This window comes from Camelus bactrianus, chromosome 8 (assembly GCF_048773025.1).
Source record: "Camelus bactrianus isolate YW-2024 breed Bactrian camel chromosome 8, ASM4877302v1, whole genome shotgun sequence".
Classification (NCBI taxonomy): domain Eukaryota; kingdom Metazoa; phylum Chordata; class Mammalia; order Artiodactyla; family Camelidae; genus Camelus; species Camelus bactrianus.
Genome location: NC_133546.1, coordinates 51,236,447 through 51,249,814, shown reverse-complemented (window position 1 = coordinate 51,249,814; position 13,368 = coordinate 51,236,447). Strand labels below are relative to the sequence as shown.

General features: G+C 31.8%; 1 protein-coding gene across 3 annotated transcripts in view; it reads right to left on the bottom strand.

Moving 5' to 3' along the window:
• Nucleotides 1–13,368, bottom strand: part of ASCC3 (activating signal cointegrator 1 complex subunit 3) — a 301,513-nt gene that overhangs the window by 66,361 nt on the left and 221,784 nt on the right. For all 3 annotated transcript variants that reach the window (XM_074368581.1, XM_074368580.1, XM_010965191.3), the window contains exons 31-34: nucleotides 6,071–6,208; nucleotides 5,871–5,991; nucleotides 4,804–4,936; nucleotides 1,567–1,692 (exon numbers count right to left, since the gene is read on the bottom strand). In XM_074368581.1, the coding sequence (XP_074224682.1) occupies nucleotides 1,567–1,692; nucleotides 4,804–4,936; nucleotides 5,871–5,991; nucleotides 6,071–6,208 (518 nt within the window). The remainder of the gene's footprint in view (nucleotides 1–1,566; nucleotides 1,693–4,803; nucleotides 4,937–5,870; nucleotides 5,992–6,070; nucleotides 6,209–13,368) is intronic.

The window sequence follows — 13,368 nt, the reverse complement described above, 5'->3', positions numbered from 1 at the left end:
TCCAGCACATGGGCTAGACAAGCTAACTTCTATTAGCAGTCCATTGGGAAAAAGTCATAACAAACCTCTCCCTATCATAAAAATTTACAAAGTTCATTAAATTTAAACAATCAAAAGGTAAAACAACTTTTAAAAAATTAGCTTTAAAAGATCTTATACAAGGACAACCAAGAATACTACATGTGAAACCTCTAGTTATCTTATTCCAACCTTAACAAGGATGAAATTTCACCAGCTGAAAATGAAAGGGATTTTATTGTAATGTAAAACATAGATAAAGTTACACTAAACAGTTTGGATTTAATGTGAATAGTGGCAGCCATTTCCTCTTTGGTTTATGTAAACCTGGCCAGAGATCTCGCTGGGAAATTTTTCATCGGTATTGAAATGCTGCTGCTATAACTGTCAGAACTGGGAAGTCATTTGTTACAGCACCATGTTTTTTTATGTTCAGATTATGCAGCAGTAATAATGACACAAATAATGAAAGTGGTTTAAGGGACAGCTGAAACTACTTTTTTTTTGCCTTAGAAATATTTAGAAGCTTTCTCAGGGGAAAACAGAGAGTAAAACTGAACATACAAATTGAATCCAGAACTCAATTTGAAATATATTATATTTCATGATACACATGTGTTTATATATATCTGAACAAACTAATGTACATATGTATGTGTCTACATACATATTTACACATATAAATATGTATCTTTATATATGTATATGTGTGTGTGTGTGTGTATATATATATACACATATATATATAGTATCAAAAACATAAGAATATACAAAGACATATAAAGAACAACCCAGGAACTGAATTCTTTCTCAACATAAATTTTATTTGTGATGGTGGTGTGGTGGAGTGCTTTACAAGTATGATTTATCAATTTAATCAATACGATTAAATGAAGGGGGTTGAAGAATTGGGTCATATTATTTTCTATATATGACTGTATTTCGAGAATGATCTTTGCTTTTTCTATTTTAAATAAACCACAGTTTCTCCTTGTTACACATACATACATGCACCCAAGTGTGTATACAAGCCCCTCACACCTAACTAAAAAGTAGAAATTTTTAAAAAGAATTAAAAAGAACCCCTACATGAAGCAACTGTCACTGAAAATGACCTGGAGACTGGCAGAATAGTGCTGCTACAAACAAGACTGTAAAGAAAGATCCACACAGAGACTGGTTCAGGGAGGAAAAGTGATCTGATCAGGACCCACACCCTCTTCTCTGAATTCCAGCTGCACCCAAGTCAGTCACTACCATGTAATTTAATTGAGCACATTTCTTAATGATTTGAGGTGTCTTGTTTCCCTAACTACAGAGCAAACTCCTTGAGAATATTCTAAGTTAATTAAAATAAGCTAATAAAATGCACACAATTATTTTCTAATGTATCATAATACATTGTGATCATATTAGAAATACCATCTCTCTGGGCAAATTCATATACCCAGGATGTCCTTGTTATGTACCTGAATTTAGAAATTATTACTCTCAAACATATTTTCTTTCACTACAAAAAAGAAAGATAAACAGTTGCCCTTCGCTTACCTGGGGTTCATGATAAGACGTCGGAAAAAGTAAGTCCAGGTGATATAATCCATTGCATCTTGCTTAGATGTTATTGTACCACCAGCAATCTCTGCATTTAAATGGTCAGAGAGCACTCCTAATAAGCTACAGAGTGAACAAGATGTGGGAAATATACATAAATATTAAATGAAAGACATTTTATCTCACATAGTGAAGACTCAGATTTCATGTTCCAGGATATAAAATAAATGTGTTTTGTATAATTTGTATATAATTCTGGGGAAGTGAACTGCTAGGTGGAAATAAACACAGGCTGACAGGAAGGGAGCTAGTAACTTTGAGGAGGAGGAGATGAGAGCCAAGGTAAGAGCAGACAGGAGACAATAAACCTTGGAGTACAGAGGGGCATACTTGCAGGGTATTGGAGTATGTAGGGAATAATACTGAGGCAGATGAAAGGAGAGCTGGCAAGACAGGTGTGATAGTTTTGCTAGAGGAAAGATACTCTCTTCATTCCTTCATTGACTATTAAGCTCAGTCATACAAGACATAATTGTATTGGGTGTTGTAGAATATACAGAGATGGTCAGATGTGTTGAAAGACTGGCACAATAAAATGTTCATTTTAGTTTCTTATGTAAAATACAAAAAAAGGAAGCAATGCCCAACAAAAGAAAAGGCTATGTCAATTATACATGGAACAATATGGGAGGTATGAAAAAGCTTTTGCCAAGGATGCTTTAAGAATGTGAGAATACGGTCATAATAAATTGAATTTTAAAAATTGCTATATTACTCTCAAGTCACCAGGGGTAGAGTATAAATCCATATAGCCAGCTTAGAGGGCAACTTGGCAATATCTGTTTGAACAATCACTGTAACCCAGCAATTTCACTTTTTCATTATCATTTGATAGGGAAACATTTACAGGTTACAACAGGGAAACAAAATACTTCACTGCAACAATATATGTAAGAAGAAAAAATTGAAACTCTCTAAATGCCTGTTAACAGAGAAGTTAATATATAAATTCTGTATATATACTCTGTGATAGATAAAATATTAATAGTAGTCATATCAAAGCACAAATTTTTAATTTTTTACTGAAGTACCTATATAAAAAAATTACATGAATTACACAAATACAATGCAAATAACTTTCACAATGTGAATACATCTGTGTAATTAATACTAAGAGCAAGCACTACCAGCAGCCCAGAAGTCCTCCTTTTGTGATTTTTAGTCACTTTTCTTGCTCAAAAGGATATATATTACGACTTTTATTTCTTTTCTGCATATTCCTTACTGCAATGGCAGTCTCTGGCACAATGCTTACTGGCAGGTGACAACAACATCCCTGTACCATTTCCTAGCTCAAAGGGAAAGCTTTCAAGATTGAATCATTAATCATGAAGTTTGCAGTAGATTTTTGGTAGACACTTCATCAGAATAAGAACATTTCCTTATATTTCTGTTGGCTAAGAGTTTCTATTACAAATGGGTGTGGAATTTCACCAAATGCTTCTTTTTTTTTTAAACATCTATAAGATAATCATACAATTTTTCTAATTTTTTCCCTGCTAATGTGGTGAGTTATATTCGTTTTCACATAATAAGTCATCTTGCATTTATGGAATAATCTACATCTAGTTGTAATGTATTATCTTTTTATACATCACTAGATTTGATTTACTAATGTTTCATTTGGGATTTCTACAACTATATTCATGAGAGACACAGCCTTGTTATATCCCTATCTTGCAAATTTCTTACCAGGTTTTGGTATCAAGGTATTTTAGTCTCATAAAATAAGTTGGCAAATATTCCTACTATCTTTTCTACTATTATAAGAAGAGTTCATGTAAGACTGATTTTATTTCTTCCTTTAAATGTTATAAAGAATTCACTAGTGAAGCATCTGGGTCAGAACATTTCTTTGTGGAAAGATTTTAAATTTTAAATACAACTTCTTTGATAGATAAGAGACTTTAAATTTTTCTATTTCTTTTTGTGTCAGTTTCAGTAAGTTAAAAAAATTTTACCATTTGAAATAAATTTAAAAATATTTTCATAAAGTTTTTAATAATATCTTAATATCTTTTTAATTTCTGTTGTATCATTTGATTCCTGATATTGCATTGTTCCATCTCTCTTTTTGTCTTGACTAGGCTTAAAGGTTTATCAATATTATTCTTCTTTTTGAAGAACTAATTTTTGGTTTTGTTGATTTTTTTTCCCTAATGTATGTTTGGTTTCAATTCATTAATTCTTCCTCTTGTCTTTCCTATCTTCTCCTTTCTTTGAGTTCAATTTGCCAATTTTTTTTCCAAATTCTTGAGATGGATACTTAGTTCATTTTTCACTCTTTCTTTTAAAAAATATATATTTATGGCCATAGATGTTCTCTTAGCACAGTGTTAGCTATCTCCCACAATATTAAATGTCTTTATATTTTCCAAAGTTTAGAAAATAAACATTAGTAGAACTTGTAACAGAGTAAAAATAACCAATAACTACAGTATAAATTAGAAATGTTTTTTCCTTTTTAGTTCGACTGTAGTAAAGGTGATACAGTATATTAAAAAGACTATGACGAAAAGTAGCAAGTGATAAATATTAAAAATAATGTAAAAATCTGACAGAGAAAAGGTTATTTTCAGCTGAGAAAATGAGGGAAGACTTTGCTAAAGGGGTGGCAGTTACTGGATTCAAAAGAAGTGTGTGACAATTCTGAAACAGGCCACCAGCCTAAATTATTCACTGCTAATTGCTTTATTTTGGATATTTATTTCTTAATGTACTACAAAACATATACCAAACTAATGCTGTATTAAATGCTTACTATGTGACAGACACTGTGCCAAGCACTATACATTTGATCAAGACAAGGACCCTATGAGACAGTACTGCTATTACCTCCGTCTTACAGATGGGTGCACTAAGGCACTGAGGAATTAAATAACTTGCTCAACATCAGACAAATAAGTGGCAGACAGCTTAGAGATGAACTCAGGTTGTCTTGCTCTAGGGTCAATGTGACTAAACAAGATACTGCACTGCTTCCTTTAAAAAGTTTTTTTTTTCAAGTAAAAATTATAATTGAATGTTGTCTTACAGTAATAAATGTCTTGTTTCTCTTCAAGTAATTCTTCTGAACTAAAAGTTTCAGTGATTTTTATCTAATAAAATGTAATGACAAAAAATATCAACCTGTGATGGCATAATCCATTTAAATTAACCTACAGCCAAATTTACCTTGATTCTACTGGGAAAGGTTCATAAAGAAATTTTTTGTAAAAGTCTTTCTTTATGTCATGAACCAGAATTACAGCTTTGCCTTGGTCATCAAACTGGGGCCTCCCAGCACGCCCCATCATCTGGAGGACATCTATAAAAAGAGAACAAGAGGTATTATGTAATGTGGCACATAGTATCAGAAATATTTGTGGATTATGGCATGTTTCTACAACACAATAAAATAAAGGATGTAGAGTATTTTAAGACCATGGATGCCATACCTCTGATGCCTACTGAGTTCCCTAATAATTAAATAACCACTCCACTATGATAGAAAATTGAATCCCCAAGAGTCTTACTACTTATAAAAGTAAGGAAGATCAAAGGTTCCTTTAGTTAAATGTTTAAAAATGCTATTTCAGAGATATAACTTATTATAATCAAACAGGAGACAGCAACACATAGAAAAACCTCTTCAGCAGATTCATTTGATTAATTTTCCCAATGAATACTGGGTCATTTTAGGCCTTGCCCTCCTTCTACCCATGGTATACAATTCCTTTCTTTTATACTGCTGGAGTCTCTAAAGTAAGTCATAATTTAGAATTGATATAGGTTTTAAATGTATTCATTGAAATCAAATATACATTTGGTGTTTCCCTGTTCACAACTCACTGGAAAATGCTTTTATCAAGTTTTAAAATATAAATAGACTATTTATGCACGAATTATAGCAATTAGAGCTTTAGTTCTAGAAGTCTTATGGAAATATCATATTTAGTGAAATAGATTTAAAATTAAACATAATGTTTAATTATAATTTATTAAGTCACTAATAGCTGCTAATCAGTACTTTTATCTATTTATGAATTTAAAACCACTATTTATGCTTTCAACATTCATTAACAAATTGGGTAAGTAAAAAATAAAACAGCTCAATAATTTGAGTAATATTCTTACTGGAAACAAAATTTTTACAATTTGCTCATCCTATATGACCAATTCTCTAAAATTTAATTCATGCAGGTTCAAATTAATAAGACTAAAACAGAAGTTTAATGTATCTGTAAATTTAAACATATTACCTGTAATAGGAAAATCCACATATCGTCTTGTTTTTCCATCATAATATTCTGTTCCCTTAATAATTACTAAGTGAGCTGGAAAGTTTACACCCCAGGCTAACGTACTTGTAGCAATAAGAACCTAAAAAATAAAAGGTAATATCTTATATCTAACTAAAATATAACTTTTAAGTTACTTTAAATATCTAGAAAAAAAATACCTGGACTTTACAGTTTACAAACAGTTCCTCTACAGTTTTTCGGTCCCTCTCATGTAATCCAGCATGATGCATTCCTATTCCAAAAGCAAGTGTCAGCTTCAGGTTGGAATCTCTTACTGTTCCAATGATGTTCTCCATCTGCAAATAAAAACACAATTACAAGATGTAGATGCATGAGCTTTAAATTTTTCCTTATTAAGACTGTATTTGATTACTTTTGTTTTTTGCTTCTTATGCTATATGGGCATAAAAATGTAAGTCCCATCTGCAGTTATGATTAAAGTTAAATTAGAAGAAAGAATATCTACTCAGTGAGAACGTATATTCTAAATTAATTAAAATTTAAATGTCATCCATCTTATTTTTATGCAACAAGGAAAAAAAATGTTACTCATTACCCTTTAATGAATAACAACTATTAAAAAGGATGTAATATTGCCTAAAATGTTTCAGTGTCTCTGTTTATCTCGTTATAGAAAAGACTTCTATCTTTTTGGCTCAGTGATAAAAATTTAGAAAATACAGCCAAAAAATTAATGGAAAAAATCAGTCATAATCCTATCAAATAGTAATCATTTAAATTTAGGCTTTCTCATTGAACTTAGTGACTTGGGGGAAAGTCACATAGCTTCTCTGAGCCTCAGTTTCTTCATTTAAAAAAAAAATCACACTGGCATATTTTTGTTTACTTTTTATTTATTTTGATCAATAGTGGAGTTAATGTTTTTTATATTTATGATCTGCTTTTTTTGTAAATTATTTTTTCATTTATGGAGTAGATGTAATGGCCTTTTTTCTTAGTGGTTTGTAATAGCTCTTTATGTATTAAGGGTGTCAACCCCTTGTCCTTCACATGGCATAATACTTTTACCCAGTTTTATTTGTACTTCATCTTATTTATTTATTTATTGACTTCAATTTTTAGATTGGTCCCTTATGTTTTGTTGCTTAAAAAACTTTTCTTCATCTTGAGGTCAAGTACATATACTCATTTATTTATCTGTTGTTATAGTTTTACTTTTTGCATTTAAATAATTAACTTGTAATTTATTTTGTAATAGAAAGTAGTAGAAATCCAAGCTTATTTTTCCTAAATAATTGGTCAATTATTCTAGCAATAATGGTTAAGTAATTTCTTACTTACTTACTTTCTGTACTTTAAATGTTAACTTTATTATATTCAGAATTCTTACATATTCCAGTTTTTACATTTTAAACAGATTTCATTTCCAGCCTCAGCTTAGCTCACTGAATTTTATGTGTCTAAATGGTTTCTGAAACTCATATTTTATAAATACTCTCAGAATATTCTATCACTTTCTATTCTAGACGAAAAATACTTAATGCAACACAGATTTTATGGCAACAAGCAGCAAATCTTATTTTCTTACAAAACTTACTCCCTATAAAGAACTAAATCGAAAAACCAAAGTCTTTATGTTTAATGATAGACTTGCCCTTGAAGAGGAGGATGACACCATGTGCAGCCTGGGCACCAAAAAGGGCAACGCCATGAGGGCAGTAATGCAGAGATCAAGTGGTTTGAGAATACATGAGCGCTTAGAAGAAGGACATATTGTAGTTATGTTTATAGCTTCACGACCACATTCCATCAGTAAACAAGAGCAGAGAAGGAACTCGAAAATAGGCACATGTATAATTATTACATGCCTGAAGGCTGAGATGGAAATTGAAAAACTGATGTTGTCTTCAGACTTCCTTTCTTTTTTTCCTTCTACTATTAATGACCTTGAATATTCACAAGTATACTTGTAATGCACTTAATCTCCTCGCTGTGCATAAACCAATCTAGAGAAACTTCAGCTGGCTGCTGCAGTTCGGTAAAAACACATAATACAAACATATTCATATAACAAAGCATTCCAACTGTTCTCATTCTTACTAATTTTATTTTCAAACTTGGAAAAGTTTTCCAAGTTTTTTACGTAAGAAAAAGTTGTTTTAAACCAATAATCCAAAAAAAAAAGGGGGGGGGGAGATGAAATTTGGTCATATGATAATTATTAATGTATAAAAAGCATTGCATAGACTAGATAATATTTTAATGACATACACATCAGAAATGTTATTTACCTACTTTCCCTGAATTGAATGCAATGTATAATCAGTTCATTCTGTTTCATAGTCACCTGATATTCCTGCATTATTTACTTTATAAACTGTTTAGCAAGAATATGGAAATGTATTGACATAAATCCACTTTACCTTTAAAATTAGCACAGGATAAGTAAGCTGACTAGAAATGTATGCTATCAAGAAAGGTGCTTGTCTTGTCTCATAAATTATGTTAGCCATTCTCAAGTGACAGCCTATTATCGTTTTTTTATTCAATAGTTCACTGCATAAAATATCTTCAATTTACACTGTCAAGAATTAATTCACTGATATTCTTGCTCTGACAGTTAGTTTCAGGAATTTTTCAGTTTCATAACTTAAATAACAGCGTCTTTTGACAACTTATATAATTTACAGTGTTTTATGGCAATGCCAATCATATCCAAAAAGTAATGCACCATTTACCACAAGAAAGCTGAAGAATCCTATGGCAGGAAGTTTGGTGAGGCATTAATATCATGTCCTTTCACATCAGGGAAGCCTAGCTGTTTCTCATACTCCTGCCCCCATTTTCACATAAATCAATGCATTATAAAGAACTATTTGTCTATCTGAACTGGTAAAGACCTAAAATCCTCATGAGAACAATCACAAAACAACTTCATTTATTACATGGTTACCATAGATGGATTCTGAGTTATTTGTACATCATAAAAAAGCAAAATTTATAGTAATGTTACTCAATCATTAAGCATAAAATACTACTAGGACAGCCTGTTTAAACTTGAAAATATAATTTTTGATTAGATTATATACATCTTTATCACTGTACTTAAAATAAATTTCATCTTGATCATAACAACATTATACAAGCAAGATTTTTCCAGAATTTAGGGTAATGAAAGCTTAAAACATGATAATAACGGATATTATTTTTTGAGTGTTTACTATGTGTCAGGCATTGTGCTCATTACTTTACAAAGATTATCACATTTAATCCTTTGCATAAAGCCAGAAAGAGAAAGAAATATGATATCACTTATATGTGGAATCTAAAAAATTGACAAATGAACTTATTTACAAAACAGAAACAGACTCACAGAGATAGAAAACAAACCTATGGTTACTGGGGGGAACGTGGTGGGAAGGGATAAATTGGGAGTTCGAGATTTGCAGATACTAACTACTGTATATAAAATAAACACCAAGTTTATACTGTATAGCACAGGAAACTATATTCAATATCTTGTAATAACCTATAAGGAAAAAGCATATGTAGATTAATATATGTATATATATGTATGGCTGAACTATTACGCTGTACATCAGAAATTGACACAACATTGTAAACTGACTATATTTCAATTAAAAATCCTTTACATAAAGCAATATAGCTTTAATGCAATGCCCAATTCATTTATATAGCCTACTATACTTCAAATTAAAAGACTCAGTGGTCTTGAATACTATATAGTAGTCTTTCTCAATTCTGGTTCCATGAGAGAATTGAGCCCCACAAAAAAATATCTGAACTACCATCTTCTTAATTTTTCCAAGGACAGCTAGTACCATTCTAGATGGTTAGGAGAAAAGTTCATTTACTACATACAATGGATGCTTTAGGACATTAAGCCTTAATTCTTGTTAAGAAAAGCTGCTATAGAATTTTAAAAAGAATAATGATGATAAATAAAATACTTTGATAGAGGAAGTTTTAATTCCACACTTCATTTTTGTTCAAGTAACATTTGTTGTAATGTACAGGTATCTTTCTAATAAACAGTCTTTGAAATATGTCTGACTGCATGCTACTTAAATCAAAAAATTTTTTTTCAATATTATAAATAAAAGAAAAACAGATCTATGCTTCTCTAAGTAGTGGTCTTTTTATTTTTTCTTTTTTTCAGGGTGGTGGGAGGGAAGGCACATATGTAAACTGTTGAACCAATTACTTTAACTTAATAGAAATTTTTTTTTATATTTTAAATTTATTATACTCAAAAAGCTTTTGTAGAAAGATAGGATTCCATTTAAGTAGATACATTACTCTGTGCCTGAAATACATTCCAGTCAGAATATAATTCAGTGAGTTGATGACAACGCTGGCTCCAAAAGAAAGGAGGAGACCAGATTGGACAAGAATGAGCTAACAGATTGTGCAGCCCAGTTCTGTCCCTTTGAGTGTGATATATTGTTTCAAGATGCTAAAAACCCATACTTTCTCAAAGCATATCTGTTGTGCTGGTTTTCCCATTTTCACAGAATCCTCATTATCAGAACTCTGTACTCTTTTGAAAGCATGTCAGACTCAGACCATATGCCACTGAATAATGCTTATCAATTGTATAAAACGCTCAATAAAAGATGCACCATACAGAAGAATAATGAAAGTTACAAAGACTTTCTTTTTTTTTACACAAATAATTAAATATGTCACACCTGGTACAGATGTTAAATGAAGTTATAACATTTGCTCATAATTACTAAATGTTTTTCTTAAAACACTCTGCTGTATGATAAACATCACAGACAGGGAAAAGCTAAAGTGAAACAAACACTTTAGAAAATTCTATTGATCTACTACTAGTAGGAAAGAAGTACAAATGAAATTAATTAAAGGTAGTAAGTTTCCAAAGTTTACCAATACACCTCAGATCATATTCTCTTGCTGACCCCTCTTAAGCCCCAAACAACCACACCTCAAAATAATTTACCATACTGTTAATGTATAAATATATTTATATGTCATTAAATATACAATTATATGAGAATTAAATGTATAAATGAAATCTAAACAAAAACATGTAAATCTCTGCTATGTCTGCTAAATAAACACAATACTATTTTCAATATTTGCTTTTAGCTTGGCCTGATTTTTAATAATAGCAATATCAAAACTGCTATAGGGTGAGATATTAAAATTTTTTCCTTATTAGCATTTCTAATTTAATTCACTATGCTATGATAGTAAACCCCAGTCTAAGTGCTTCATATTTATTTCTGAATATACATTTTATGCTTATTTCAAATTTTGGAGAGTTCAACTTCCAAAACATGCTTGGAGAACATTTTTATACACTGAAAAGCTTTTAGAATACAGAGAAAGTTGATGAAAGGGACATTATAGAATTAATTTTCCAAAGGAGTACAATTTTAAATGAACAAATACTATATTCATATGAATTAAAATTGTGAAGGGTCAAAGCAAAAATTATAAATATATGATCAAATTTTACCATACAACTTTCAGCAAAAAGAATCTGTTTAAAATATATTATTCAATGTAGTAACAGTTAACATTTATTAAACATTTAAGTCTGTTCCAGGTCTGTTCTAAGTACATTAAATGTACTAATACATTTAATCTTAACAACAATCCTGTGGGTATGGGATTGTTATTATTCTTTCATAGATTAAAGGATAGGGCTCAGAAGTTAAACACCTCACCAAGGTCACTGGCTTGCAGTGGGCAGTCAGTACTGAGACAGGCTCTGAGACAGCAACCCTGGTTTTGAGCTCCCACGCTCCATTTAACTTGCTTTCTGCTATTGGGCAAATCACTTAATTCTTCTAAGTTTCAGTTTTGGAATCTATTAAACTGGGATAACAGAACAATCCTCTCCGAATTCATGAGTAAATAGGATAAGACTTTAGTGAACTATAAATCATTCCATAAATGTATCAATTATTGCTAAGCATAGTAAAAGCTTTGCCTCTTTCTTCAATTAGGATATGTATGATGTCAACTACAGCAAAACAAAAAAGACAGATAAAAAAACAGCCTCCTATCTTGTAGCTGCTCTTAATTGCACAAATATTCCATGAGACCTAACTCAGTTCAAATGTCCAATGCTCAGCAAATCTGTAGGGAATGTCTGTTTTGACACTTAATATTCTCAGCCCAATAGTTTTCTTTACTGGTCAGTCCTTAAGAGCTCTGAAGTCTGTTCAAAATAGAAGACACTCAGGGTGAAACTTCTGTATCATGAGCTAAATCTATTTTAGTTTGATAAACCAGATCTTTCAAGTCGAAAATGTGGTTACTCTGCATTAAAGTCAACCTAATTTCTGATTTTCAACAATCTCAAAGTCCATCTTCAAAGCCTGGTACTACCTTCTCACCTACAGGAATATATATATATTGAAAAAGCAAGTGAAAGAAAAGAAAGCTATAATAAAATGTCAGTAGTAGAAACTCCACCAAATCTCAACTTATGATGACTGAGGAAATCGAGACTATAGTTCATCTATAGTCATCTTGTAAGTTTATGAAGGCTTTACTTGTGATACGGTTGGCTGAGTTATGTCTAGCTTAAAATGATAAACTTTTCAAGCACTGAAGAAGTCCTTCAGGATTAAGCATGTGAAAATAACACCACTCTTACTTTTCGTGCTCCTCCTGTGCACCTATGCTACACAGTTTTTCATGAATTCAGTTTGAAGCAATGTGTAAAATTACAATTAGAACATTTCCTTAATACTGTTCAGTGTCATTTACATGAGTCTTCTAGACCATTAATTTGAATGAACAGGGTTAAAGTATACTATGTTCCAAAGAATTCTTATCTTCCACACTCCTCTGATTTTCATGTTACCCACATCTGGATACCTTTCATATCTTGCTTCAGTCAGAAAGCGATTTCCTTTCCTGCTTCAGATTCCTTCCCTCCAACTACCTTCTGGTGGTACTGCAGACTTCAGAACACAACTCAAACATTCTGACCCAGGGCTTTTAGGGCAGAAAGGCTTGTAGAATTCTAATTCATTACTACTTGTTAAGGAAAAAAAAAAAAGCTAGTTTTCTTTGATGTGCTTTTCTTTAGCTACCAGGACCTCATTTAACAGTGTGTGGAGGCAGAAAGGGGCAGCCCTGCAGCTAACAGGAGAGATACGTCGAGGAGTTGAGGAGGAGAATGTAAGCAAGACTGAGGAATAAAGCTTAACCTTCAGCCGGGATTCTGCTCTCCCATCCCAGACATGCATCTCATCCAGGGTGTGAGTGATGAAATAAGCACAGCATCCTGAGCTTTCAATCAGTAAACCCGCTCAGGAGACAAGGTGTTCCCTCTGCTCTTTTATCTTTCAGAGCAGGCTGGCAACTATCCAGATCCTAGCACCATTCACCCTGCACATGGGACCAGGCTGCAGAATATCCGGCAGAAGCCAACGAACCATACTTGTTAGGCACTAAATTATAACATTAATTAAATTACATAGTAAAG